The 17,470-nt window shown below is 34.3% G+C and overlaps 1 protein-coding gene across 1 annotated transcript; it reads left to right on the top strand.

The window, feature by feature from the left end:
* Positions 1–13,605: 13,605 nt before the first annotated feature.
* Positions 13,606–16,890, top strand: LOC18054974 (ABC transporter G family member 6). The gene is made up of 4 exons (XM_006451519.2): positions 13,606–14,209; positions 14,345–14,524; positions 14,615–14,883; positions 15,040–16,890. The coding sequence occupies exons 1-4, from the start codon at positions 13,838–13,840 to the stop codon at positions 16,679–16,681; spliced, it is 2,463 nt and encodes an 820-aa protein (XP_006451582.1). The 5' UTR covers positions 13,606–13,837; the 3' UTR covers positions 16,682–16,890.
* Positions 16,891–17,470: the final 580 nt, after the last annotated feature.

Below are 17,470 nucleotides of genomic sequence, written 5' to 3' on the forward strand. Positions count from 1 at the left end.
TTGTTTATGTTGTTATAGGTTTATGAAGAATCTTAAAATCTGCATCAATGGTGATGGCTACAAGTTTATGTTGAAAACTTAAAATTATTTTGATTTGTCGTATAAAATTTGATCATTTGTAATTATGTCGAAGGCTTAGAATTATTATGTTTTTATTTATGTGGAGGTTGTTAAAATTTGATCATTTGCAATTTTATTTCTAAATATGGAGGTTGTTAGAATTATTATTTTTTTTAAAAAAAAAGGAAAGTGAAATATTTAGAAATTATTATTTAAAAAATGGGGATCGGGTCCCCGCTTTAATCCCCATTCAATTTGGGGATTTTTGGAGATATACCCAAACTATCCCCCATTACAATTTTTCGGGTATGGGGCGGGTTGGGGGGAAAGCTTCTAAATCGGGTTCGAGATCGAGGATCATGATCCCTACCCCAAACCCACCCCATTGACATCCCTAATAGTAGAGTACTAAACTGTACGAATGAAAATGGACAAAAAGGGCTACTCTCCAAGAAAAATGATAGATTCATTTTATGTGACATGTTTGTCCTTCAAATAACTCAATCAATTTCACTCATTAAATCTCTTAATTTACATATGTCACCAACATTAACTTGCAAATTAGCAGACATATATAGATACTAAAATTTAAAAGTCATCATGTCATCCAATGTCAAACGATACACACAAAATGCTTTAAAAATTTTAATTTTTTATTTTTTTATATTAAGGCACCTCACCACTAAACCTATTACAAACATTGTCCTCAATGTTTCTAAGAGTGATAAGAATGAGAAAATAAGTTGGAAGGAGCACACCTGGATAATCGTTGTAAGAAAGCTGGTAACTAGAAACAAAACAAAAGGAAATAAACATATTATTAATAAAGAATCTAGAAATAGAACAAATATTAAAAACAATAAAATAAATGACATAACAAGTACTTAGTCAAAATAGATAAGATCACTCAAATCCATCTCCTCCTATTGTTTGGAAAATCCAAATACGATTTTAATCTTTGTCCATTAACTTTAAATATGTTACCATTCCTTGAAATTTCTATCTCGATAGTATGAACTATAAAAGAACCAGACCATCGATAACATAACTTATCTGAAAAAAGATGCGATTGGGAATTATATAAATGTACTTTTCTGATATGATATAAAAGAAACCGTAAGCTCCCAAGTAGTGGGAGGAGCCCAGGGCTCTGACCGCGTGCCTTTTCTCAAAATGTGCTTGTCATAAAAGACTTCCATTCACTACTTGTAAATCTTGGCATTCTCAAAAGCATCATTCCTAATCTCTTCACTACTTGTAAATCTTGGCATTCTCATAAGCATCATTCCCAATCTCTTCAAGTACTGCTACCTGTAATGTTCTCTTAGAATCAACATGTTGCATGTTAAAATTAAATTTCTTGATAGCCCAATATGCATTATACTCCAGCTTTACAAGTAGATGACATGCTTTGACATCCCAATTGGTGTTTTAAGAGTTATCTTACATGCCGATAATGCATCATCAAGTCTAAAAAGCTAATCCTTTCTATCTAGTCTAATTGTTTTCTCTGGAATTTGCTTAATCCCTCAATTAGAAATCTCCACTTGCCCACTAGAACTCCCCCAAGTTGCTAAAACTTCACAAGATCCATTGAGCATCCATAGAGGTCCAATGACACAGGCAAGAACAAAAAATAAATAAATAAAGGAACCATTAAATGAATTAATTGAGCACATCTCAAATTCATGCCTTGTTAATGATGATAATCTACCTGAAAATAGTATTCAAGATAGTCAATGCTTTGTAAATGTTATTCAAGCTTCTAAATTTGATTTGCAATGACTTGCATGAAGACAAACAAGTCCTTATCAAATTAGAAAAAAAAAATCAAGCACAATTTTTGTTTCCGAATCTATTTTAGAAACAAGATCTTTTATTTCCTTTTTACTTTAGGTTATATTTAGCAATAAGGAAAACCTTATTCCATTAGTAAAATTCAACAACATAAACTCATGTAACCTTATTGGGAATTTCAATAATAGTGCTAGCTTTACTCTTTGTTCTTCAAGGAACTTTTGGAACTTATGAAGATTTCATCTTGTGATGTTCTTTCTTGACTTGTCACTCACAATCTTTCTCTTTTGTCTTAAGTGTGGCATCAACCCTAGATTTCCTATATCATTGGTTCTTATCTTTATAGATAAAGTGTCAAGGTCTTTAATTTGTGGTTGTTTGTGTGTAATGAAGTATTTGTCCGAAAGAGATTTGAAATGTTTATTGCAAAAATGGGTGCCACCATCACTAATTATATAGTTCTAGGGGATCTAAAATGAGATAGAATGTTACTCTTCAAGAATTTCATTAAGCCAACCTAAGATCATTGGTTTTGCATGGAATAGTTGTAACCCACTTCGGCAAATAAGCAACTGCAATTAGTATGTATTAATAACCAAAAGGTACAGGAAAAGTCCCATGAAATCAATACCCCATCAAAGATCTCAACAATAAGAATAAGATTGAGCATTGTGGCACCTATCACACGAGGAGCAAAAATCCATAAGTATCATGAAAAGAGTAGACCAATAAAAACCACATTATAAAATTTTTGTAGTTCAACACTAAGATAGCCTCCACAAGCTTGTTCATGGCGAAAGGCACTTTGAAATTCATTCTCTATAACACATCTCCTAATAATCTGATTAGCACAATATTCAAATAAATAAGGCTTATCCCAAAAGAAATTCTTCACTTTTACTAAGAACTTTGTTCTATCTTTCTTTATCTAGTGTTCTGGAATTTGACATATAGCAAGATAATAAACTATATCTGCAAACCATGGTACATCATTTACACTCATAAGTTGTTTATCGTGGAAAAACTCATTCAAAAGTAAAGATTCTGAAATAAACTTAAGATCAAGGCAAGAAAAGTGATCTACCATAATATTTTTAAAATCTTTTTTTATCTCTAAATTCAAATATCAAATTTGTGCAAAAGTAAACCCAATAAATCAACATCGTTTCAACATCTTTCTTAGCAAGCAAATGTTTCAGAGCATCATGATTAGTAAAAATAATCATTTTAAAGCCTACCGCTAGCATTTCTCTTTCTATAGTTGAATAATTCAATTGTGCATCATTGAGCGTCATACTAGTAAAATAAATAACATAAGGTAAACAATATGATCTTTGTACTAAAATTTCTCCTATAGCCAAGTGTTTAAAGCCTATTAAGATGTGAGTGTTGCCTCAATTCTAGTTCTTTTTGTTTTTCTTTTTTCTTTTATTATTCATTATGGTGCATCTTCTTTGTTGTAGAGTCTTTTTTTCCTTAGTCACGACCGGTAAGACCTCAATGCTGCTTCGAACACTTAGGCGAAGGTGGCAAAGCTGAGAGGTGAACCCCAAAGGCGCCAGTCCCTTGAAGAGAAGCTTACTCGGACAACAAGGCTCTAAAGGGACAGCTCAATGATCTATCAAGGGAGAATACTCTTATCATTAAAGGTGATGAAGAGCTACAAGCCAAATATTGGAATCTGCTTTCCTAGTAGAGGAAGATGGCAGATGACTCCTATACCCACATAATGACTGAGGTTTAGAGCATGGATACAGCGATGGTGGTACCTTGAATGGAGAAATAGATAGACAATTCTGCCATCTTAAAGGTAATTCTGACTGCGAAGGAATCTTACACATCCCAATCTAATAGTCCACAAATGTCACCTATTGTATCTAACATGCCCCAGCCAAAGATCCCATTAGATGTTCTTACCTCTCAAGCTCATACCGCTATTACCTCTGTAACCTTTACTGATCCCTCTGCTCAAAAAAATGGTAAAAAGGATGTTTTTTCTACTTTCTAACTTTGTTTGGTGTAATTTTATCTATTGGCATTCCTTGAACAATGTCTTTGAAACTTCTACTCTTTTTTTCATGTCATGATTTTTTGTTTGGTGTACTTGGACTATTCTCTTATACAAGATTATCCGACAATCTTGCTTTTTGTTTTTATTGAACTTTAATGGTAGGATTAATTTGGTATGTTGCTGGTTATATCTTTTGTAGTATTATGTTGGATATTTGGTTGAATAGATATTTGGGTGTCTTTTGAGTATCTCTTATGCACTTGGAAGACATCCCATGGCATTAGGTACCTTAAATACCCACTAGCTTAGACATCTACTGAGATCCCTTCTTTTGAGTTAGAATGACTCAATTTCATCACATAGCAATCTATTTAGAATGCTCACTGCTTGGCGAATCTCAACATACAATCAATAATTAAAGCATTGTGATGATAATTTTATTAGGCATGAAAATTCATAATTAGTGTAACAACAAATGGTAAATAAATTTTGTTTCTTGCCCACTCAGGTTTTCTTTGGGACTCTTTGGGTCTTTTTTGTATAGTAAAAAAATCTCATGTTTTGCCATTTGCTTCAAATTAAATTAGCAAGCTCACTTCCTCTTTCATCGTATACTTTTAGATGTTCAACTCATGATTGTCATTCATTTTGAATTGTTCACCCCTTACTTTCCTCAAGCAAGAGAATGGAGAATGTGGCCATGTGCACCTTAATGGAACCTCATGATGCTAAGGTATGATTGCTTACTTTGCCCTTGGGTCTTCTTTTATTCTCTCTCTTCTCCTTCAAATGGATGTATTTCCATAATCACTTTGAAAAGTTGCTAATTATCTTTTTGTATTCTTTTTGCTGGCTCTGACCTTGAATAGATCGTCATGATCAAGATAGGTTAAGTATCCCAGTTTACTCTATGATAATGCAATCTCTTGTAATTATGTTGCATTATAGTAAATATTGCACAATGTGTGGACTTAAAAATAATGGTGATTATATTGAAATTGAATAGCATTTCAAACCATTTATCCATATTCCATATTCGAAAGTGAATAAAAGAGCACTCGTCATCACATTCTAGAAATGAAATAGGTAATGGAAGCATGGATCGTTATATGATTCGGTTTTGTCCCATCCCATACTCATCCTCTCTAAGTAAAACCTAAGCGTCTTTATGTGGAGGGCCTTGGAGTACTCAATCATCATGCCACTAGCTTATTTCTATCAGTCTTTTTCTGTCTTTGCAAAAGGATATTCCTATCCTTTGGCATTTTCGTTCGTTCAGGTCTTTGAAGCATGCTTGGAGAGCAAGTTATTTCATTATTCCCACTTCTTGTCCATATATACACATGTTAGAGCCTATTGGATGGTCCAGCATACCTCTAGAAAGGCTGCTTTGCAATTGTTATCGTGTTAGATGAGGACAAATAGTCTCAACCATTCTAGTGAGTCATTTTTAGCTTTTTACAGGTGTGGCAGCCTGTCATTCTCTCTTTTTCAACAAGATATTTCTTTAATGGTTCCTCATTTTCAACCAAAGAATCAACATTTATTTATTATGATAGTGATACCATGTGCTTGATATTTTGGATATTTTCTCAAGCCCTTTCTATTTTTACCATGGCGAAATTTGCACCCATTTTAATCCTTGGTGTACCCTGTATAGGCCATCCTCTTCTTAGTGATCCTTCCAATATTAGATGTTATTGACACGTGGCATTCTCATATTAACCTTACATTTCTTCCCTAAACACTTATTATAATAAGAATTGTTATAGTTATAATTATTATAATAATTATTAATAAAAATTATTAGTTATTGTTATTATTATTAATATTACTATTATTATATTTATTATTAATATTAATTTTGTAAGAGGTACAAATTGGAATTTTAAAAATTATATGAGGGCAAAAATGTCAATTTAAAGAATGAGAATCTCATACCCGCCTCTCTATGAGATTGTGATTTCTATTCCTTATTTTCAAATTTGGTAGAGCATTCAAATTACACTCCCATTTTCAATTGCCAAAAAAGGAAGTAAATAATATTAATCATTCTGATTCTCTAATCCTAGAAGTAAACACAAATCATAAAGGAATTCTTATAATTCAATCTCTTTTCATTATTATACTTCTTCATTTTACCTAATGTGGCAAAGTCCATGTGAAGTATTATAACAACATCAGAAATTGGGCATTCTTAGTTATGTTTTCATTTCTTCCATGCTTTGTGCAAAGCACTAGCTGCACGGACAAACTATCTGATAAGTGTGACTTCGGGCATTAGTCGCAACATACATCTACATGCTTTCATTGTTACAGGTAATAATTTTTCAGCTCTATATATAATTTATATTTTTTCATTATGTATATTATGAAAACTTGTTGCATGTAATGTTTTGCAGTTATTATGAAGGAGCAATTATTACTAAGAATGAAAAACTTGTTACAGTTGTACGATGCGATTGATGCACTATAGCAAGACCTCTATATCATTATCAATGAGCAAATAAATTGTACAAGATATTTTAATGTCTTTAGAATACAAACTATATTGCTCAGGTGCAACATACTCTCTTTTCTTTTCTTTTTCTCGTTCAATTACATCATTGTCTTTTTAATATACAAATTTTGTTTATTATTAGCACTTTTTTCTCTCTAAATTTTCTCTCATCTCTCTAACTTTCTTGCAGGCTTAGCTTTCAAATCTGCAAATTCAAGAATCTACCGAATTGAATAATTGGGCATAAGGAGATGGGAAAGGAAATACTAGAGGTTTCCTTAGTTAAGTTATCAAAATTTGGAAGGAGTTTAAATTCCATTGTATTCAAACACCTTCAGTTTAGGATTTAAGATATCTGTGCATATGAAATTCTGATCCCATTAACAAATTTTCTCTAATTTTTCTTATTTGCCCCATTATTACAAAGGATTTAATGCAAACCCTACATTAAAATTTCAAGATCCACAATTAATTTAAAGTTTCAATTGCCCAAGAAAGCTTTGAACAGGTTTAAGCCCAACATAAACCTTGACCAAATGTTTAAGAAAATATGAACTACAGATACAGAGAATGTTATTGACGCCACACTCAAGACATAAAAGAGAATGTGAGTGATAAGTTTAGTTTGGAAAGTCAGAAAAATGTAAATTCTTGATAAGTTCACCAATTTTAAAAAGAACCAAAGAAAGAATGATCTTTCAAATTCAAATAACATTAACCTCCAAAATTCCTTTACATGGCAAGTTTACTAAGTTTAAATAGGTTAATAGAAACCTAAGATCTTAAAAATACACTTGGAATAATTGGAACTACCCTCCAAGCATAGGTTTGTCAAAGGATACTTCAAAAGTCTTTACAAACCCACCATTATTGATGCTAATCATTGACAAACTTAATACTAGCCTATCATAATTAATGCTAGTAATTGAAAAACTTAATGCTAGCATATCATAATTAATGCTAGTCATTGACAAACTTAATTAATGCCAGCTTAGTATAATTTGCCAGCTGACCATCTTTGATGACAAACTTACTTAACACATTGAAAAATTTGAAACACAACAAATAAATGAAGCTAAATAAACAAAGGGATGGATGAAATTCTTAAGCTTGAACAAGCTGTAAATTGGTCATAATGTCATATAGAAAACTCCAAATCCAGCTCTGTAAATTGCATTGGAAAGTTAACTTAACCAGCTTTTCAATGGTACATAGCTTGCATACTAATTCTAACTTAATCAATTATGGTTTTGTACCGAATTTGCCCTTTCTGCATTTGATCTCGATTGCTTGAATAACATCGATAATTCCTTGTTTTCTCTCCAAGTTCAATTCATCATGTGTTTGCATCTTGAATTGTATTTTCAGTCCATATTTTTCTCAATTAATTCATTTAAAGCAGCTTGCATTTTTTCGGCTCTAGCTCTTGTAATTGGGCCTCCATGAGTTTGTAAAGATTAGTTGAAACTTTAATGGTATTCCCTTGAAGGTTCTCATTAGGATTAAAATACATTACTAACTTAAAAAAATTAAATAATTTTTAATACTAATCATCGAAATAAAATAAAATAAAAGAAGAACTATTCTATAATGCAAAAGCCAAAAGCCAAAATCCACAATCAATTTCACAGCCACCCAACCTTTGTTGCTGGTAACTGTCACTTTTCATCAACCTTTGCCATTCAAGTTATTCTTTTGGCAATAGTAAAGGTACAAAAAGATTCAAAATTTTGCTATCTACACACTAAAGCCATCATTACACGAGTGAAAAACTATATTGCCAAAACTTTAAATGACTATTCCAGCGTCGATACGAATTATTCTCCAGATTTTCTAAATTTTTCGTCCAAATCGACAAATTTGTAATTGAGCTTAGGCTTCCTCTTTCCATTTCTAGGAATGAGGATAAGAACAGAGTCTATAAGCTACTTAACCAACTCAGTACAGGTAATTAATTAATTATAATGGACCTTTCTTCAAGCATATATATATATATATATATAGTCCTTCTCTAATAAAGGCATTGTCATTTTGTTAAAGTGAGGATACACACTAATATACAAAAAAAATGCAGATTTTAATACATTAAAAACTTTTTTTTGTGGCATCTTCTCTTTGTTAAAATTAGGATTTCCTCACTAGAGTATTTTTATTAGTAGTATAATATATGTTTAGCTATATTGACATATGCATGTCGTGTGTGTGTGTGTGTGTGTGTGTGTGGTTATTTTTTGCTGTCCCCACATGTTTTAATAAATTTTGGCGAACACCTTAATGCTTCAACAACTATCACTGCACACCCTAATTAGAAAATTTTGCTGTTAACTTTGTCGGAACAAGGGTAAAAAGGAAAATGATGTTTGTTTACATGATCCCTACTAAAACCCAAAACCCACGCAAAGTTTTGATTTTATAATCAAACATTATCTTTTTGAACTCATCCAAATCAAAATGCAAGCGAGCATCCTCAGTCCACCAATCTTCCAAAACTCATATTCCATAGCTCGCCAAATTTATTTTAGTTTCAATTTCATCCACCATCACCATCGTCAGTTCGTGACCATATGCAATATTAGAGTTGACTAGGTGTTTGGATGGTAAAAAAATGAAGACAAAAGAGTAAGAAGGATTTGCAATAATCTAGAAATCTTATTGAATGAATCTAGCTTACAAATTGAGCTAATACATATTTACATATAATGACTTACGAGTTGTAACTAACTCTAGTGTAATAACATAATCTAAAGAGCTAAAACTAGGGATGGCAAAACCCCGGGCCGGGTCCGGGTATTGCAATGACTGGACCCTGCCCAGATGCAATCGGTCCGAGTCCGGGTCCGGGCCGGGTTTTAATCCAGGTACCCGAATTTTATATTTTTTAATATTATATGTGTATATATTTTTTATTTTTTGGTAATTTTATAAGTTTTAAATTTATTTCAATAAAATTTGACATAAAAATATAAACTTTAAGTGTTTAAAACTTTATATATGTATAATAAATTAGTCAAATAAATATAAATATTTAAAATAATATATATTTTATAATATTTTTTTAATAAAATCCGGGTTCTGGGTTTATCTAGTGATGCCCAAGACCGACCTGGCTTCATACCCGGCCCACAACGCCCGGGTACAGTCCGGGTCCTGACCAGGCGGGTATTTTTGCCACCTCTAGCTAAAACCTTTAACTAATTACAAAATGCCATCTAGCATTCAGTTACACCAGGTGCTATAAACTAGCTTCTCACACTCTCACATCTCATGCACACATCATCATCATTTGATTAGCATGCAGAAGCATAAATTAAGCTAGAAAACCAGTTTAACATAATATCTCAACATCCCCCCACAAGCTTAATCTAAGGAAGGAAGGTTGAGCTTGGTACATAAGTGATGAAAAGGATGACAAGATAAGGCTTTACTGGGAATATCGGCTATATTTCTTGTTGTAAATTGTGAGGTTTTTCAAAATACTCAAATTGATAATGCATATGTAGCCTCACACATAAGCTCACGTGCTTGGCCCAATTCTTAGCCACTTGATGAAAACTAATATATTCATTATCTTGGATTGAAAAATCAGTTTTTAAACTAATTTAAAATGGTCAAGTTGAGCATATCCACATTCAGAGGATGTGGCTTGTTTTCAGCACTGCAGTTGCTTGATATCAGGCCTTAAAATTAGTTTCATGCACTGATTCTTAGCAGAAAATCAAGGAGATGACCATTATAATTCAAGGCTATAAAAAGCCAGCTACAGTGACTGATTGGGTAGATAGAAAAAAAAAATTATCCTCTTCTTCATCTTCATCAAAGCTATTACATTTTATCAGAAAAACAAATTAATATTAGTTGTTTGAATAAACTATAGTTTGGAGTGTGCCATTACAGTTGGAACGCCATTAGATCTTGGAAGATCAGACTATCATTGATTCCTTTACGCACTTGGAAATTATCCGAGAAGGGGCATAATTTGTTCTCTAAGGACAGTGCTTCATTGGCACGCCTTGTCTTCCCAATTTCATCATTTTTCTGTATTTTGTGTCTATTAATTATTGTTTTATAGCTCCTATATTTATTAGTTAGATTATTTGAAGAGTTATTGAACCGAGAACAAGTGAAGCTGTTGGATAATAGAATGAACTTGGTTTTTTGCAGATTATTGTCCAACTTGGTGGCATGAATTTTTTAGTTCATTTTGGCTTTTAATTTATTAGTGGTGGGCCTTCCTTACAAAGTCACTTTCACTAATTTTCTTTGTATTTTTGTTGCTGTAGAAAGTATTTCTAGTGGCTAAATTATTTAGCTTCTGGGCTTTTGACTTGTTGAAATTTTACAAATATCATAATTCATTATCTTCCACATTTCTGAGCTTGGAACATAGCTATCTAGAAGACTTTGATTGGTAGCTTTTTCTCTCAAAAAATGAACATCAAGCTCAGTATGCTTGATGAGAGAGTGAAACTTGGAATTATTGGATAAGGCGGCTACACTTTGATTATCACACCAGAGAATACGGGATGAAATAAAGGAAACACCAAGTTCTGTCAACAACGATTAGGTCTACAAAACTTCAGAGGCAATTATTGAAATACTATCTAAACAACCCAAGAGGGGGGTGGATTGGGTTATTAAAAACTTATGCAAAACGAACCACACAACAATTTAATCTATTGCCTTAATGAAATCAAAACAATAATTTTAATAAAGCACAATTATAAAAGAGTAAGGAAAGAGAAAACAAACACAATGATTTTTACGTGGTTCGGCAATTCCCGCCTATATCCACGCCTCCAAGCTCACCGGGCTTGAGTATTTCACTAAGCAAGGCTCTAAGGCTTCAAATGTTTACAATGGACTTCCAAGGTGTCAATGGACCTTCACAACAAGAGATTATTCCCAATCTTTTAACCCAAGTGTATCCTAACACTTACAATCTCTTAACTTGATTTTACAAAAAGAATTATAAATAAATTTCTCTTACACAATGTGTTTGATCACAGATGAAAGCTCAACGTGTGAATGAATGAGAGAATACAAGGATTTAAAGCTCAATGAAAGTTGTATGCTCAATATTTTGCTCAATGATAATCATTGGAATTGTTGAAGTTTGAATTTGATTGAGTTTATTTTATAGATGGAGCTGAAAACTAGCTGTTATTGACTTTCTGCTCACTGTCGGATCGTCGTTAACTAGATGTTGGATCACCATTTTGACTGGTCAATATGACTGTTGGGCTAAATTTTCAAATTGTCAGATCGTCGTTTTCAAGATGTCGGATCGCTGTTAGTGTCCAGAGGCTACTCTTCAATTCTGTTCGATCTCGGCCAACCGTTATCAAGATGTCGGTTAGTCGTTGCTACAGTGAACTATTTCATAAAATTACAGTTTGGTCCCAAAACTTTATAAAATTATACTATGACTCAAAACTTTATAAAACTTGTCAAATAAGTCCATTTCAAGAATTTTAAAACTTTTTCAATTTGACCATAAACTTGAAAAACAACCAATTTCATTAAATCATTTTTCCATTAAATATAAAACCTTAATAATGTGAAAATAATGATTTATTTAAAATGTATAAAAAATAATTTGAGCTTTTAAAAACTTAATCATTCTTAATCTTATTTGCTATCATCAAAATCAACATTATAGATACATATGCTAACAATTATTGCTATAGCCTTGTATTCTGACTCAGTACTAGACCTTAAGACTAGTACTTGCTTCTTAAAGCACCATGAGACTAGTTGGGACAAAAGAAAACACAATACCCAGCTATGGATCTTTTGTCATCCTTATGTAAACCTTACAATCATCATAAACTTGAATATAGAAGTGGGAAGTATATCTTTCTTAGTTATAGCTCACTACACAAGGGTTACCAATATCTTCATTAATTAGAGAGAGTTTATAGAAGTAATCATATCATTTTTTACGAAACCTGCTTTCCTTTTGAGTCTAGCATTGATTTTCTTTTTTTTAGCTCTAAATCCTTGCTCCTCCTCATGTTCATATTTTGTCACTCCTTATGTCACTTTCTCTTTGCATAGCCTATAGTACAACTTCATGGTTCTCCCTCTCAATCTTCAACAGCATTTGGCTCACCTATGTTCACCTCATTGACCTCCCAATGAACCAAACACACATATCCAATCACCTGAACAAACATCTCCGGTTTATCATTTATTTCCACTTGTTCTACTTTCAAGTCATCCTATGATGACTAGATCAAAAGTAGATTTTTTAAACCTAAGACAGTCTACATAACAACATGTTTCTACTAACAAACATCTACACCCCCACATCTCTCGTAGTACAACCACAAAACAAGGCCAACAAGTTGATTTCAATATAATTTTACTTGCTTAAAATTGAAATTGGAATTGATGGTGAAATAAAAATTAATTTTAAAATTGATTAGTTAATTTTTTAGTTTTTAGGAGTTCCAGCATGATGGAAAAAATGATTTTAGTGAATACAATTAGCTATTTCGTTTGGAAAATTAGAAGATTGATTTAGTGGATAAACCTTGGAAGATAACACTTGGTGTGCTATTTCGTTTGCACTTGTGTTGGTTTAAACAATGTCGTTTTGATTTAAAGATTGCAACAATGTCATAGGCTTCAAGGTCAAGGTCGGATTGACCTTGGCAGTTGGCAGTGTATCATTGGTCAAGTTTGACACAAATTACCAAGGAATTCTTTTTACAAAATTACTCAAACAACTGAAATTTCCATCCCTTGAAGAAGTGTAACAACTGCAACAGACGCTTAGCCAAATCCAATTAAAGAATCCAATGAAATTTTCCTTTCACTTTGAGTAAAGAAGAAAAACTTGTAAAAGACACATTCTTCTCATCCACATCTTCATATTTCAACAACAACATTTAAAATAAAGGTCTAACAAGTCCTTTTACTCAAATGATTGACAATCCCATCAAAGTTAACATCAAAATTTACTAATTAGGGTGTGCCATGAGAGTTGTTGGAAGATTAGGTGCGCACCAAAATTTGTTGAAAGATGTGGTGCTTGGCGAAAAATAACCCAGTGCAACACATACATATATTGGCGATGAACGTAGACGAGGAGTGTCAGAAGGAGAGCGACGTCGGGTTTCCATTGGAATTGACATTATACACAAACTAGTATATCAATTGACATTATACACAAACTAGTATATAATTTAAAGTTAGTAAGCATAATACAACGCAAAGTAGTAGTATTTGACGTAAAATTACAAACATAACAATGCAACAATCTTCGGCATTAACAAAGCAAATTAACGACAAGTCCAAAGTGGACACCTTACACCAATACATAACTTTCCTTTAGTCTTGCCGTCACCGTTTCTTTAACTTTAATTTTCCTCTTATATTTCTCCCAAAAAAAGAAGAAAGAAAAGAACAGAACATCTTCCTCTTATAATCCTAGGTGGTCGCCGATCATAGTAATCACGATCACAATGGCAAATTTGGGCCGGATGGACACTAGCAAAACTCTTGAGAGTCTACTTGACATGGACAAGTCACTAGCTGCAAAAAATAATAATAATAAAGATGCGGTGGTAGCAGCAGCAGGGCTGAAAATGATTCCAGGCCACGGACTTGAGTTCAAAAACCTGTCATACAGTATCATGAAAAAGCAGAAGAAAGACGGCGTCTGGATCACCAAAGAAGCTTATCTTCTCCATGATATTTCTGGGCAGGCTATTAGGGGTGAAATCATGGCTATCATGGGGCCTAGTGGTGCTGGTAAATCCACCTTTCTTGATGCATTAGCTGGTCGAATTGCGCAAGGAAGTCTTGAAGGCTCTGTTAGAATTGATGGAAAGCCAGTAAGATCATCCACATGTTCACATCATTGTCATTTTGTCTCAAACTTTAACAAAAACTAGATTACCACTCTTATCCATTTAAATATATATTTGAATCTACGTACTTTTAATTTGTGTTCAATAATGTGCGCACAGGTGACCACAAGTTACATGAAGATGGTGTCTTCATATGTGATGCAAGACGACCAGCTATTTCCTATGCTCACAGTTTTTGAAACCTTCATGTTTGCAGCTGAGGTTAGGCTTCCTCCTTCCATTTCCAGGGATGAGAAGAAAAAAAGGGTCTATGAGCTGCTTGATCAACTGGGTTTACGGGTAATTGATCAACCATATGCATAGCTATAGTGATTTATGCATGCTGTATCTTTGTGCTTGTGTGTGTATAAATATATGTTTCTACCGTAGAGTGCAACACATACATACATCGGCAATGAAGGTAGAAGAGGAGTGTCTGGAGGAGAGCGACGTCGGGTTTCCATTGGAATTGACATTATACATAAACCGTCGCTGTTGTTCCTTGATGAACCCACTTCAGGTCTTGATTCTACAAGCGCTTACAGTGTAGTAGAAAAGGTCAAGGACATTGCTCGAACTGGCAGCATCGTTCTCATGACTATCCACCAGCCTTCTTACAGAATTCAAATGCTCCTGGATCGCATCATAGTTCTAGCAAGGTAATTAATTAATTATTGAATTTCTGAACGAAAAAAATTAAAAATTAAAAATTGATGCATGTAGTATGTATGATTCTATATATAATATTGTCAAGTAGTGTCAATTAATTAATACGGTGATGATATTATTTTTTCGGTGTCAAAATGGGTTAACAGAGGTAGACTGGTGTATATGGGAAGCCCAGTTGCTCTTCCTGCACACCTCGCTGGTTTTGGAAGGTCAGTTCCTGATGGTGAGAACAGCCTGGAGTATCTACTCGATGTTATCAAAGAATACGATGAGTCAACTGTTGGACTCGGACCACTTGTGTTGTATCAGCGTGATGGAACCAAACCTGATCAAGCAGCAAGGACCCCTTTCCCCAAAATACCAAGGACCCCTGCATCCAGATCCAAGCATGCCATCAGCCTGCGGAGCCAAGCATTCTCATTCTCTACAGGAAACATGACTCCTGGAGCAAACTCTACTCAATTTGATTACTATGATGACGATGACGATGACGATGAGGAGTTTGACAAATCCCTGGAACGAAAGACGGCTGCAACGCCAATCATCAATATGCAGAGCGGTGCCTATAACAATCGGTTGGCTTCTCAATTTTACAAAGATTTCTCAGTCTGGCTGTATCATGGTGTTGTGGGAACTCCTCGTCGCCGACCGTCATGGACTCCTGCGAGAACTCCAGGACGAACACCAGCAAAAACACCAATATCTGGAGCTAGAAGTTTCGTCTCGGGTGAATACTATTCAACTCCTCAACAAAATCCTTCCCGCCTAAAGACTCCAGTTGTTTTTAGCACATCAACAGATCCATATGCTCCTTCTTATGAACAAGAGTTAGAAGATATGGAAGAAAAAGTCCTAGATGAACCAGACCACGGTCCCAAATTTGCAAACCCATGGCTCCGGGAGGTTGCTGTTCTCTCATGGCGCACAGCACTGAATGTTATTCGTACTCCTGAGCTATTTCTCTCGCGTGAAATTGTTTTCGCAGTGATGGCACTCATTCTATCCTCACTATTCAAGAACTTGAGCCACCATGACTTCAAAACCATTAACCGGCTTCTCAATTTCTACATCTTTGCAGTGTGCCTTGTTTTCTTCTCTTCCAACGATGCTGTCCCAACCTTCATCCAAGAAAGATTCATCTTTATTAGAGAAACATCCCACAATGCTTATCGTGCTTCATCTTATGTCGTCTCCTCCCTGTTAGTTTATCTGCCATTCTTTGGCATCCAAGGGTTAACATTTGCTGCGATAACCAAACTTCTGCTTAAACTTCATAGCAGTCTTTTGAACTTCTGGATGATACTTTTTGCATCACTCATAACTACAAATGCTTATGTGATGCTTGTTAGTGCACTTGTGCCCAGTTACATCGCGGGGTATGCTGTTGTGATTGCCACAACTGCTCTTTTCTTCCTCACTTGCGGATTTTTCTTGAAGCGAGGTCACATACCTCCTTACTGGAGATGGCTACATTACATTTCTGCAATCAAATATCCGTTTGAGGCATTGCTTACCAACGAGTTCAAAGGCAAAGAATGCTATAATGGAGCTCCAGGGGATCTTTCACCGGGACCTTTGGGAGAAGTTAAGTTGAGCAAATTGCATAACACAACTGCAGCACTCCTAAGACCAGATTGCACTTTGATTGGAGAAGATATCGTATATTCGATGGATATTCAGATCGAGAACATTTGGTTTGACATCCTTATCTTGCTAGCTTGGGGGGTTCTCTACAGGCTCTTCTTCTACCTTGTTTTGAGATTCTATTCCAAGAACGTCAGAAAATGACCGTCATTATTGCTCCATTATCACATCAATCTCAACTCCTTTGCTCCATTTCATGTTCCTGTTTCAGATTTTAGCCAATACATAATATTGCCATGCGATATTTTTTATTTTTCATTTCTCCTTTTGCTTTGTTTGACTATCTGCAAATAAAGAATATTATTATGAGCTGTAACGGAATCTAGGAAGCTGGATAGCAATGCTGTTTGGTATACATGGATTATTATTTTGTCTTGAGTCCATAATTTTCACACACACACAAGAGAATCATTGGATTTCACCCTATTCTTCTGAAACGAGGCTCAAACCCAAAAACATAACTTTTAGGAAGGACTATTTTTTTATCACTTGAACAAGGCCTTCGCCTCAATAAGATGAAATAGACGTTTACAAGGACTGGGACCGAAGCATATACTTTTTCTGTTACTGGCACTTTAGAAAGATTGGAACAGAACCAAAGTGCGTCCTGCTTATGAATAATTAAAGTATTTCGGCGTTGCGGGAGTCTGTAACATTTGCTCAAACTCAACTACAATGTAATAAGTTGGCCGCTAGATAAAACGTTTTGAAAACAGACTTACCTACATCATGTACTTTGGTCCAATCCTATGTCTGTGTAAGAAGCAGGTGGGATATAACAAAGCACGCCCTACGTGTGCAAACTGGACCAGGTTAAGGTACATAATAGTGCTACACTGCTTCATCTTAAGAGACCTAGTTGTAATACCATGATGTCTGAGAAGATAGATGACATACTAAAGCATAACGACCAGAATTCTTTAACTCGGTAAA

The sequence above is a fragment of the Citrus clementina genome, unplaced genomic scaffold (assembly GCF_000493195.1).
Source record: "Citrus clementina cultivar Clemenules unplaced genomic scaffold, Citrus_clementina_v1.0 scaffold_1, whole genome shotgun sequence".
Classification (NCBI taxonomy): Eukaryota; Viridiplantae; Streptophyta; class Magnoliopsida; order Sapindales; family Rutaceae; genus Citrus; species Citrus x clementina.